Genomic DNA, 12,872 nt, shown 5'->3' on the forward strand with positions numbered 1-12,872 from the left:
GAGACACAGGCTGGCTGCCTTGATAACTAGCTGCCAGGGACGATGATGCATACAGAGAGTAGGTGCAGTGGCTGGCACTTTGATGCAATGCCATAATCTATCTCTTAATGATGACAAAACAAAAGAGCTGATTGTTGACTTTAAGAAGACCAAGGCTGTCCATCTCCTGCTCAGCATTGCTGGTGTCACAGAAGAGTGAAGAGCACCAAATTCCTTGGTGATCACATCACAGAGGATCTGTCCTGGACCAGCAACACCGAATCAGTCACAAAAAGGGCCCAGCAGTGACTGCACTTAGAATAGAATAGAATAGAAAAAATTTGGGGTGGGGGGGCTGTGTTATCAGTGCATGTGTGAGTTCAGGGTGGTTATGGCTTTAGGGAAGAAACTGTTTTTGAGTCTGTGGGTTTTTCTGCTGATGCACCTGTAGCGCTTCCCTGAGGGAAGCAGGCTGAATATGGTGAAACCAGGGTGGGAGCTGTCCTTGATAATGTTTGCTGCCCATCAGGGAGGGGAGAGGGCAGCCGATGATCTTTTATGCTGTCTTGACCACACTGTGAAGCCTCGCTCTATCCACCTTAGTGCAGCTGCTGTACCATACCGTGATGCAGTAGGTTAGCAGGCTCTCAATGGACGAGCAGAGCGGTAGAAGGTCAGCAGCAGGTTGGAGTTCAGCTTGTACTTCCTGAGGACTCTCAGGAAGTAGCCGCTGTTGGCCCTTCTTGACGACCACTGAGATGTTTTCTGTCCAGGAGATGTCAGCAGAGATGAGGACACCAAGGAACCGGAAGGTGTGGACCCTCTCCACACACTCCCCATTCCTGAGACAAGTAGGTGCACCTCCCATCCTTATGTATACAACTTTATGTGACTGAATTACAACAATTCTGCAAAGATGAGTGGGTCAAAATTCCTCCACAATGCTATACCTCTGTGTGTGTGTGTGTGTGTGTGTGTGTGTGTGTGTGTGTGTGTGTGCGTGTGTGTGTGTGCGCACACACGTGTGAGAGAGAGAGGGGATAATATCATACATACATATGTTATGAATACATTTCATTTTGTTTGATTATTTTACTTGGTTTGTACATTTGTTGGGTTGGTTCTTAATTGCACTGAACTGCAGCATGTGACAATCAGAAGCTACACTTCAGCTATTAGGAGTAGCTGTCACAAACCAGGCTGCACAGCCATGACAAAGACCCAGAGATGCATGGGAGTGCCATCCAAACAATTTTATTTTAAGTAAATAAAACAGGAAAAAGAAACCTTGCACAAACTATGGTGTGTGTGTGTAGTCAGTACCATCAGTGGTGTAGAGGAGTGCATGGGTGGAAAAATGGTGAATGTAAAGTTGTTCAATGCAAGAACCCAATCAAAAGCAACCAGAGTCCCACAGGGTGACTCAGGGGAATGAGCCGGCGCACAACTAGCCACTAAAGGCTTTTTATGGAGGCCTGGCACACGGGCCCAGGTGTTGCCAGTGTCACTAATTGTGAACAGGAACTCTGCCTCTCCAGTGCCTGCAAATAAGACACAAGTAGGCCAAAAGGAAGGCAGGGTGCAGTCGGTCATCACAGTGGCTCATGGTCAAAGTAGCCATTCATTTCATTTTTTCTCGAATCCTGGCTTATGTCCCTCCATCTCTTACTGCGTTAACAGGTGCAAATGCTCATCTAACTTTATTAAGTTCTTATTATTGTTTTCCTTTTCAAAATTCCAAAATTCTCTAAACACTTTAACCATTTATATTTTACATTTTCATGTGGTTTTCAACATTTTTAATATTTCATCACATTTTAATAAATGACAGTTTTAACTTGGTTAAAAACAAATAACTTGAGTAATTGAAATAAATAAACAAGTTAAAGAAAAACAGGGAAATGTAACTGTAGCTGTCATAAACGTCCAAAAAATGATCCAGTCCAAAGATGTGTAATGTTATATTGACGTCCAAATTGGGGACCTAGTTTGGACATCGTAAAATAAGAAAACCCTTTCCCTGTTTACTCTTCTGTCTCTGCTGCTCGTCTGCAGAAGTGATGAGTGTCCCAGCCTTCCAGAGAGTTAGCCTGCTGTTGTTGTTTGACATATTTACTGCCTTTTCCTGTTTCTCACTGATCTCACTTGCTACAGTGACTACAATAAAAACATTACGTTTGTGGAACAGCACATATATAAACTTTTTTTAAAGACTGGTTAGCCAAATAATCAAGCACATATACTGCAGTTAACAAGAGAGAGAGAGGTTACTGAGGACGGACCTTTAAAAATGCTAAATTCTAGCTTTGATCTTTTGCCACAGTTAGGCTCTTTCACTTTTCTATGTTAATGTATTTTAAGTGAAATTAAAGCTAACTATAGCTTCTGTACAGCTTCCTACTAATGGCAAGAAAGTGAAACTGTAATTCTCTAAAAATAGAGAATTATTATTTTAAGTGAAGAAAGAAGCTTCATCTCCTCTCTCTTTATGGCTGCTCTCTGTTTATACCAACTCTAAACTCTATTGTCTGATTGGCTTTTGGTGACTCAGATTTTTTTTACTTTAAATCAGATTTGAACTTTGCCAAACAGAAACATCTATATTGTTCTTACTGTTTTCTAACATTTTTTTCTTGTCACATGTGTTTCCATGTGTTGTCCCTTAATCTGAACTGTAAGTGTAATCACTTCCTACGAGCCATCCTGTCACAGTGAGTGTAATCTTCAGTATAATATACTGGCTCTTTGTGAGTACAATGGTGACCTAAAACAAACTGTGTCCATGCTCTTGTTGATAAGGCTAATCATCCTGCAGAGCCAGAGGTCAACTTCACCGCTGTTTCCTGGTTGTCCAAAGGAAAGGCATTTAGTGGGTTCCAGACCTCAGGAAGTCATATCCAAAAGATTTGAGCTCAGACAAAAGTCAAAGAAAAAGAGGCAGCAGCTACAGTGAGCCGGTGCAGGTGATTTGAGAGTGATGAGAGCATGGAGGCAGAGCATCAATGTGACTGATAGCCATGATGAGGAGCTTGAGGGCAAGGACGGGAATGAGGGAGGGAATAAACAAAAGGCAGATTTTCGGATGCTGTTTGGAAGCAGCGGAGGTGTGTTTGACAAGACTGTTCAGGTTTGCTCTGATTATGAAACAACAGGCTGACAGCCCGGAGCTTCCCAGCATGGATTCGGGTAGATTCAGCAGTGCGGGAGAGGAGCAGCTAAGTCAGGATGAGGGCATGGAGGATGTTAAGTCTACTGAATCTACACGCTTCCCTTTTCCACCTCATCCTTCCACTACTTTGCCATACTCCCTGCTCTCTTTTCCACAACTCCCTTTGAACTTGCCTGGTCCTGCAACTCCAGCCAGGCCACATGACACAGGGGTTTACTCTGACGTCAACAGGCAGGTCAGTGGAGCCCTCTGGTGATGGATATACGTCAGTGAAACAGGAGAAGGGCTGAGAACAGACAGCAGGCTTGAATGAGTCATCACAGCCAATCACTTCTCAGGAAAATGTAACAGCACATAAATATTTCTCTTCTGCTCAGTTTTCAGCAGCTTTGACAGTGATTTTCATGAATGTCTTTCCTTTTATATATTTATGTTAATATTTATGCCTGCTTAAAAGCTCGTGTGTAATTACTGTCACTCTAGAATAAAATAATGTGACACTTTCTACAATCACACTAGCTGACACAAGTAAACTGTAGTAAGATTGCATGGACTAAAGTTCTTGGCCACATACACATTACTGAGTATGCAAACCCACCCATTTATTATTTATTATTTCTTTTGTATATTCCACATGTCTGATTTAGATTTATACTTGATTTATACTTTGGTGGCAGCTATTTACTGACTTGAGAAATGTCATGAATAGCACAAGTTATTTTCCATGAAAACTGAAAGTGGTGAAATTCTCAATAAAAATGAACAAGAAGTGCATGTTTGACATATTTTGTTGTTTTTTGTGTGTGGGTTTGTCTGTGTGACGTTTTGATGTGTATCAAAAAAGTCATTGCAGCACATTTTTGAAAACACTGGAAAGACTTCCTTTTCTTTATATGTAAACAAAAATTCCCACTGAGGCTTTTCAGTGTCGAATTTTGTTTTTATATAAAAACCTTGTGTCAGTCTGGTGAACATCACCTTATCGCTACATCAGGTGAGTTTTTCACTGCGCACAGTGACACAAACTCTTTTAACAACACAAACAAACTATTTAAAAAATGCATTTGAAAATTATGTAGACAGACCAAAGTAATGTTACAGATTCACTGAGAGCTGAAGTTTATTGTAATCCTTAAAATAAAAAATAATATAACATCCAAATTTAGTTTAGGAATGTTTGTTCTTTATTTTCTTTGATAGACCGTAACTCTGTATGTTTGTAGATGTATATGCATTCGTGTGTGCATGGGTGGAAATCTGAGGTTGGTTGGTTTGGTGGACTTCTGCCCACAGGCATGTGTGTGCAAACATTTCTGTGTTTTAATAACTTAGTATTTGGTTCCTTATTGTTTATTATAGAGGGTAACTCTGTATGTTTGCACATGTATGTGCATTCATGTGTGCATGCGTGGAGTTCTGAGGTTGGTTGGTAGAGTGGACCTCTGCGGATAATCATATGTGTGTGCAAACATTTCTGTGTTTTGATTTCTTGGAATTTGCTTTGTTTGGTGGAGTTTGTTTCTGTTTTTGTGCAAAGGTATCTGCGTTAGTGTGTGCATGCACGGAGTTCTGAGGGTGGTTGGTAGGGTGGACCTCTGTCCATAATCATATGTGTGCACAAACATTTTTGTGATTGAATTTTAATGGAATTTGCTTTGTTTGGTGAAGTTTGTTTCTGTTTGTGTGGAAATGTATCAAGATTCAAAGTGTTTATTGTCATGTGTCACAAGAGAAAAAGGCATTTCTCTGTGCAATGATATTCTTTCTTTGCTGTCCACCCACAGATGCTGATTAATATATACAATAGAATAGAACATATAAAATACAAATAGTACAAATAAATAAATGAAAACAGAAAAGGAGACAAAATATGGAGGCATGAAACAGAGATGTGTACAAAGGAGCTATAGCTTAATGTGCTGGCTTAATATGCAGGATGACCTGATGTGCAAACAAAAATAGGTCAGCAGTTCAAGAGTCTGATGGCAGTGGGGAAGAAGGAGTTGTTGAGTCTGGACGTTCTGGATTTCACACTTCTGAAGCTCCACCCCGAGGGCAGAAGTGTGTTGGGGGTGTGTGGGGTCTTTGAGGATGGAGGCAGCTCTCCTCTGGACTCTGTGATACTAGATGCTCTGCAGAGAGGGCAGCAGAGTTCTGATGATCTTCTCTGCGGTTGTTATCACTCTCTGCGGTCCATAGCAGTAGTGCTGCCCTACCATGCAGTGATGCAGCTGGTCAGTGTGCTCTCCACAATGCAGCTGTGGAACCTGCTGAGGATCTTGGCCGACATACCAAATTTCCTCAGCCTCCTCGGGAAATACAGCTGCTGCTGAGCCTTCTTGACCAGCTGTGTGGTGTTCAGTGTCCTGGTGAGGTCCTCAGTGATGTAGACGCCCAGGTACCTAAAGCTGCTCACCCTCTCCACTTCAAGGCCACGGACAGACAGCGGTGGGTGAGGCCTCCTCTTCTTCCTCGTGTCCACTATCATCTCCTTTGTCTTGTCAGTGTTGAGGGTGAGGTTGTTGTCCTCACACCATGACACCAGACTGGCCACCTCTCTCCTGTAAGCCGCTTCGTCCCCTCCAGTGATGCGACCGATCACTGCAGTGTCGTCCGCGAACTTCAAAATGATGTTATCTTTGTTGGAGGTGACAGTCTTGGGTGTACAGGGTGTAGAGGATGGGACTGAGGACGCAACCTTGTGGAACGCCAGTGTTTGTAATAATGCTGGCTGAAGTCCTGTTGCCGATCCTGACGGACTGGCCTGCCAGTCAAAAAGTCCTGTAGCCAGTCACATAGGGTGGGCTGCAGGCCGAGCGTTGCCAGCTTGTGAGTGAGTTTGTGTGGGATGACAGTAGCTGTGTCCCAAAACGTCGGCTGCATCCTTCGGAGGACCTGGCCTTCGCGGTCTACGTGGGCCGGGTCCCTTGAAGACCGAGAAGGCCGGAAGTGCGAGGCTGTGAAATGGGACGGTCTAGCCTTCAGATTTGCGTCACCGCCGTCTCGGTGGAGTTTAATAAACGCAGCCGTCTGCTCCTTGCTATCTAAATATAACAGGACACTGGCGTAAATTCTCGACCGTCTCACACTTCTGTTTAATCAGTTTTCTGTTTGACGTTTATTCAGCTGTGTGAAAATCCCGGAGGAACCCACCCGAGGGATTAATAAAGTTTTATTTAATCTAATAATCTAATAACTTTGATCTCAGCCAAACCGATTTACTCCGGAACAAATAAAACACCGAAAAACGCCAAACAATTACATTTTTAAGTTATCCAAGTGACTTATATATCATGTTTAACCTGAAAGAGCGGGGGTCTGAAAACGATGAAGCCGGGAGTCCGCTGCTGCAACCGGCTGGAGTGACCATTGAACCCCCCGGCTTGCTATCGAGCGGGTGGGTAACAGACGTCTCCGAAAACGTCGGCGCACTTTTGCAAATATGTGATGTCTTGATTAACCAAGCAGATATTAGAAGTTTACACAGCTACTTTCTCGCCTGAAAATATGTTAAAAGTTTATTTTGTGACTCGGAAAGATTAATAAGAGTAATATTAAAACTTAGTAGCGGCCGCCATTGTTGGAAACTGAAATTGGCTGGGCCGCGCTATGAATTCTGGGATATGGTGGGCCACGAAGGACACATCCGACCCATCCTTCAAATTCGGGGAAATGAAGGATGCATTTGTCGGCCGCATTTGAAGGAGTCGACGAATTGGGACAGCCTTCGTTGCCTGGCTGTGACGTAATCGGCCTTCAAATGCAGCCTCCGGAGGATGCAGCCTACGTTTTGGGACACAGCTAGTATTGAAGGTGGAGCTGTAATCAACAAAAAGTACCCTGAGTCTTTGTTTTCCCGGTGGGAGAGTGAATAGTGAAGGGCAGCAGTGATGGTGTCTGACGTGGACCTGTTGGGCCAGTAGGCACACTGCAGGGGGTCCAGAGTGTCTGTGATGTTGCTCTGGATGTAGGCCAGCACCACTCTCTCAAAGCACTTTGCAATGATTGGAGTGAGTGCAACTGGTCTATAGTCATTCAGGCAGGTGGCTGGGCTTTTCTTGGGGAGAGGGATGATGGTTGTGGTCTTGAAGCATGTGGGGACAGTGTTCTGGCTGAGGGAGAGGTTGAAGATGGAGGTAAAAACCTCCGCCAGCTCATTGGCACATGCTTTAAGGGCCCATCCCGGGATGTTCTCAGACAGACAGCGCTGGAGTATTGCACTAAGCCTGGTAGTATTCGCGGACAGTACCTGTTCTGTGTGTGACTAGGAATGGGGACGGAGGAGAATCACGAGCATGGGAGGACACTTGGAGGAGGAACTGAGATTCACTACCACGCACTGTTTGAGCACAGAAAGGAGTTCACTGCTGTCACCACTTTCTCACACTGAGCACACATGACTTGAGTCTGGAGCCATTGCTGCAAACATCCTTCCTGAAACATCATCCAGCGTGATCACTTTGGCAGTGGGTCATTGATGATTCTTAAAAAGTTGTACAGACCTCCATGTGTTAGCCAACAGTTCCCAGGACTGTTATTTGTTTTGCAACTTTGTTGCTTGCAGTTGCAACATAGCTGAATTCATTTGAAGTTATCATCATAGTTGATAACTAAATGATGCCAATTAGACATGCCTCTTTTTTAGAGTAGAATAGCCTTTTATTTTCATTGTGCATGTACAAAACAAATTGTGGGTTCTCCATATCAACTGTAGATGAAATAAGAATAGAAATGGTAGGACAGCAAGAATAAATGACAGACAAAAGGATAAATGACACATCCAGCTTATCCAAGCATAAGCTGGATGTGACTTCTGTGGAAGACTACAAAGCTCTCTAGAAATATGAAAAAGAGAATTTTTTTTTCATATTTCTCCTCCCTGCCCCAAGTGGAGGAGTTTAAGTATCTCGGGGTCTTGTTCGCGAGTGATGGGAGAAGGGAGCCGGAGATCGACAGACGGATTGGTGATGCGGCTGCAGTGATGCGGACGCTGCACCGGTCCGTTGTGGTGAAGAGGGAGCTAAGTGTAAAAGCGAAGCTCTCAATTTACTGGTCGATCTACGTCCCTACCCTCACCTATGGCCACGAGCTGTGGGTAGTGACCGAAAGAACGAGATCGCGGATACAAGCGGCAGAAATGAGCTTCCTCCGAAGGGTGGCTGGCCTCTCCCTTAGAGATAGGGTGAGAAGTTCAGCCATCCGGGAGGGGCTCAGAATAGAGCCGCTGCTCCTCCACATCGAAAGGAGCCAGTTGAGGTGGTTCGGGCATCTGACAAGGATGCCTCCTGGGCGCCTCCTGGGTGAGGTGTTCCGGGCATGTCCCACCAGGAGGAGGCCCCGGGGCAGACCCAGGACACGCTGGAGAGATTATATCTCTCGGCTGGCCTGGGAGCGCCTTGGTGTTCCCCCGGATAAGCTGGAGGAGGTGGCTGGGGAGAGGGAGGTCTGGGCTTCCCTGCTTAGGCTACTGCCCCAGCGACCCGGCCTTGGATAAAGCGGATGAAGATGGATGGATGGACAAAAGGAGTACATACAACAAAATGAATATATGCAAGCAAGAGAAATGCATCCAAAAGAAATGACCAAATTAGAGGACAGGTTGCAAAGTGCTTGAAAGTAGAGCAATGGATTTTGTCTGAGTTGAAAGTAGTGTAATGCTATATCAGTTATCAAGTTTTAACGCAACCTTCATGTTTTCGTGACTCCAAGAGCAGTGGTGTGTGCTCTTTACTGCACAATGGGACGATCTTAAAGTTAAGTCAAGACATTAAGAGCCACCACAGCATCGACTTTCTGCTTCCCTTTTAATATTTTTCTCTTTGTTTAGGTTTTTCCAAACACAGAGCTGCTGTTTGTTTCTATTCATGCTCTCAAAAGTTGGTCCCTGCTTGCTGTCGCTGCCATCAGGCACCAACACATAGTCCATCATGTATCTCGGCCAAGTCATTACGAGAATTTGTGACTCTAATCTGGTCTATCATTAATTGACATTTTATGATTCGTTTGTATAATAAGCACTAAATGTGGCTGACATTATAAAACCTCCAAATAATCATGAGGAAAGCACTTGTTTCACGAGGAAAGCACTTAGGTGTTTCTTCTGATAAGGTTAACTCACTCCTGCTGTTTTTTTATTATTCTGTTTAAAAGTTGGAGTATTTTCTATAAACAACACCTCAGCAAATGGGATCGTGCCAACGTGTTTTTTTGTGCATCTTCAATATGCTCATAAATACAAAGTGAGTGGAAATGCTGGCAATTTGTAGAAAATCATTTTACATTTGGTCAAAATTTCAGCATCAAAACAACAAAAACAAAAATAGAAATTATCAAGTGCAACAGGAAAATGTAAAATATAAATCATTTAACATTTCTAAAGCTTAATTTGACTTGATCATTCAGCATTTTCATCAAGGTTTCCCCATCATTTGAATTAAACCTAAAATGCTTTAATATCATCTGACTGAGAAGCTAATTAATCATAAACTGTTAATCTACATTAACTACAGACCAGCTCACAATTCACATTTTCTAATCATCTGTAAGTAAGTAAGAGTTTTTTTCTATTGTGAACATATCTGTCATTAATATCTACTGCTTCTTTTTTATATTTATCTCTACTTATGAATCTCTTTGTGCTTTTTTGCTTTCAGGTATGTGTTCGCATATGATTAAATTATTCAGCACAAACTCTATTAAGCTCCTTCAAAAGAAAATTTCCATTTCAAAACACTGCATACCCCCTTTTACACCACTTTTGTTAAACAATGACACAAGAATTATTAGTACTTTGATTAAATCCTGCCATAGTTGCTGCATTCCTAATGTACACATTAAGTAGGTTTGTGGTCTTGTACTGTATCAGGTACTCGGGGTAGATCTGCTGCTTCTCAAACACCACATATATGGAGGGGTCCATTACATCATTCACACAGCTGTCATAGAAGTTTATGCCCCCTCCATCCTTGGAAGGAGGTCGGCGATAATCAGAGGACCCTTTGGTGAAGTCTCCCACCAGCACCCGTGAGATGAACATGGCTCTGACGTCAGTGTCACCGGTGTAGTTGTGGGAGTAACTGGCATCACGGGCAAAGTAACTACCTGTGTTTACACACCAAAAGATACAATTATCAAAAATTTATTTGTGGGAAAAGACAAAGGGCTAAGGATTATTTTCTTCAGTGATAAACAGAGACAAACAAAGACTTTGGTTTTTTTTCTTTAAGTGTCACTTCCCAGCACCCAAGGGTGTCACAAAAAAGACTGCAAGGTTGAAATAAGAATGTTTGGAATTTTTGATTTTAAATGTATTTTTTATGAAAACATAATTTGAATATTCAATAACAGTTTTAACTCACCTTTGCCATAAGCTGTTCCATGAGTTCCACAGATTCTCCAGTCAAAGTTGTGGTGACAGATGGTGTCTACAAATCTGGAGTCAGTGCCATGAAAAAGCTTTTTCTCCGTCACCTTTCCATCTCTTTTTTTGCTCTTCATTTGTTTTTTCTGCCTTGAAATAGGAGACAGGAAAAAACTAACTCTAACCGGTACATGTACAGTGTGGGAATATAAAGTGAATAAATATACTATATACATCTACACATCTACAGTATATATGCTACAAACATCTGCAGCAATAGTCTCTGTAGCCACAAGCGGAAACCAGGATAACATTGAATGCTAAATGCAGCTAAATGCTGTATAAACAACAGATGGAGCTTCTGGTTCTGAAAATACAGCTTAAATGTTCAGCTCAGGTTTGCAAAATTGCATCTGAACAAACCACAACATTTCTGGGATAATGTCCTTCAGAAAGATGACATCAAAGCAAAGATGTCTGGCCACAGTGCACAAACACCTCATACCAGCTTTCAAGCTCGGTGGTGGAGGCGCGACGATTTGGGTTTTTTTACACATCAACAGGACCTGGGCACCTTGGAGTCACTGAGTCAACCATGAACTCCTCTGTATACCAAAGTATTCTACAGTCTAATGCAGTGTTGGGCAAGTTACTTTGAAAAAGTAATTAATTATAGTTACTAATTACTTCTTCAAAAAAGTAACTGAGTTAGTAACTGACTTACAAGATTCTAAAAGTAATTAATTACCAGGAAAAGTAACTATTGCGTTACTTTAAAAAAAAGTTTAATTTTTAAGTATTATTGGCTGTTTTTGATTACTTTCAATTTTCCGTCTACATTTCACCTTTAAAAACTATTTACTTTGCCTTGTTTGGTATCATCCTTTTCAGCACAACCTCACGTGTCTGAATTTACTGTTATGTTTTCATTTTGACATACTGTATTAGCACAACTGATCTGAAATCAGACAAAAAACATAAAATCCGAGTAGAAAAAGTGATATTTTTTACTGTAACAACCACAAACATTTTTATTGAATCATATTTCATAACTTTAAATGCAAATATAAATTGTCAATTTTAAAATCCTGTGCACAAGTTTTGCAAACAACAAAGTTATTTGCAGCCATTTACCTTTTACCCTTTTTTTAATAACCATTTCAAGCTATTTACATAACAATCAGCTGTTCTGCATTCAATAAGAGGCCACACACACTGTCCACTATAAAGGAGAACATCACAGCCTGATACCTGCAGGCCTGACATAAGGTCATAAGCAGAGAGTGCTCGCTAGCGCTGTCCTTAGACAGTAAACATGACGAAACTATTCAGGAAAAAACTCCGTATATATTGTTTATCATGACTCTGGTTTTACGTGGCCTCTCAACACAATTTAAAACTGGTATATATCACCTTGTTGCTTTGCCATCTTGAATGGTCATGTGATTGGCTTACCACGACTACTTTATTCTTCCTCAGCCAAACAGCAACACTCATGTGATTGTTTTGCCCCCTTAGCTCCAGGTGTTGTGCCACAAAGTGATCGTCGGCCAGAAAGTGATTGCCATCCGCGGGAGCGCGCAGCTGCTTAAAGCTGTAGCGTCCAGATTACTTACAGCTACTTCCGTGCAACATATATAAGGTGCGGTAAGCTGAGCACAGCTTCAACCGTCTGTTTGTTGAAAAATAGTAACGCGACCCCACTGCATTTTAGTAACGGTGTTGTAACGATAGAAATAGTAATTAGTTAGATTACTTGTTACTGAAAAAAGTAACGCCGTTACTTATAACACCATTATTCCCATCACTGGTCAAATGTGAGGCCATCTCTGAATGAATCCTGAATGAAATGTGGGGCTTTAAGAGAGCGGAGCATAAATGAATGCCTGCAAACTTCAGCGAACTGACAACTGGTAATACTACAAACACTTTAATAAAAACCTCAGTCATATCAGTTACAGGTATCAGGTTTTTGGAAACCGAATTTCCCAGAGGAACCCACCCGAGGGATTAATAAAGTTTTATCTTATCTTATCTTATCTTATCTTATCTCTTACAACCATCACCTGACTTTAGCTGGAAGCAGTGGTACAGTAACTTTATACTTAAAGTGACAGATGGGTGCACATTAAATGAAATACGTACAACTGAAAGGCTTCCCACAGAGCTTTGTTCTGAATCCTCTCAATGTTGACATTATCACAGTCTTTCATGGTTTTATAGAAAAGAGCTGCAACCTCCTTAAATTCTTCTGAGCTGGGCTGGAGCGGGATTCGCTGTACGAAAAAAGCAAAACAGGAACATTAAATATTTTTTATTCACAATGACAATGAAAAATAACAAGTGCTCTGCTCTCTGCTTTTC

General features: G+C 42.0%; 1 protein-coding gene across 3 annotated transcripts in view; it reads right to left on the bottom strand.

The window, feature by feature from the left end:
• Window positions 1-12,872, bottom strand: part of LOC100711295 (poly [ADP-ribose] polymerase 12) — a 69,361-nt gene that overhangs the window by 46,806 nt on the left and 9,683 nt on the right. For 2 of the 3 annotated variants that reach the window (XM_019346684.2, XM_019346683.2), the window contains exons 10-12: window positions 12,654-12,784; window positions 10,507-10,658; window positions 8,934-10,249 (exon numbers count right to left, since the gene is read on the bottom strand). The exons of the other annotated variant lie outside the window; for it this stretch is intronic. In XM_019346684.2, coding sequence (XP_019202229.1) covers window positions 9,909-10,249; window positions 10,507-10,658; window positions 12,654-12,784 — 624 coding nt within the window. In that variant the 3' untranslated portion in view covers window positions 8,934-9,908. Of the gene's footprint in view, window positions 1-8,933; window positions 10,250-10,506; window positions 10,659-12,653; window positions 12,785-12,872 lie in introns of those variants that run through there. 3 annotated transcript variants of the gene reach the window in all.

This window comes from Oreochromis niloticus, linkage group LG17 (assembly GCF_001858045.2).
Source record: "Oreochromis niloticus isolate F11D_XX linkage group LG17, O_niloticus_UMD_NMBU, whole genome shotgun sequence".
NCBI lineage: Eukaryota > Metazoa > Chordata > Actinopteri > Cichliformes > Cichlidae > Oreochromis > Oreochromis niloticus.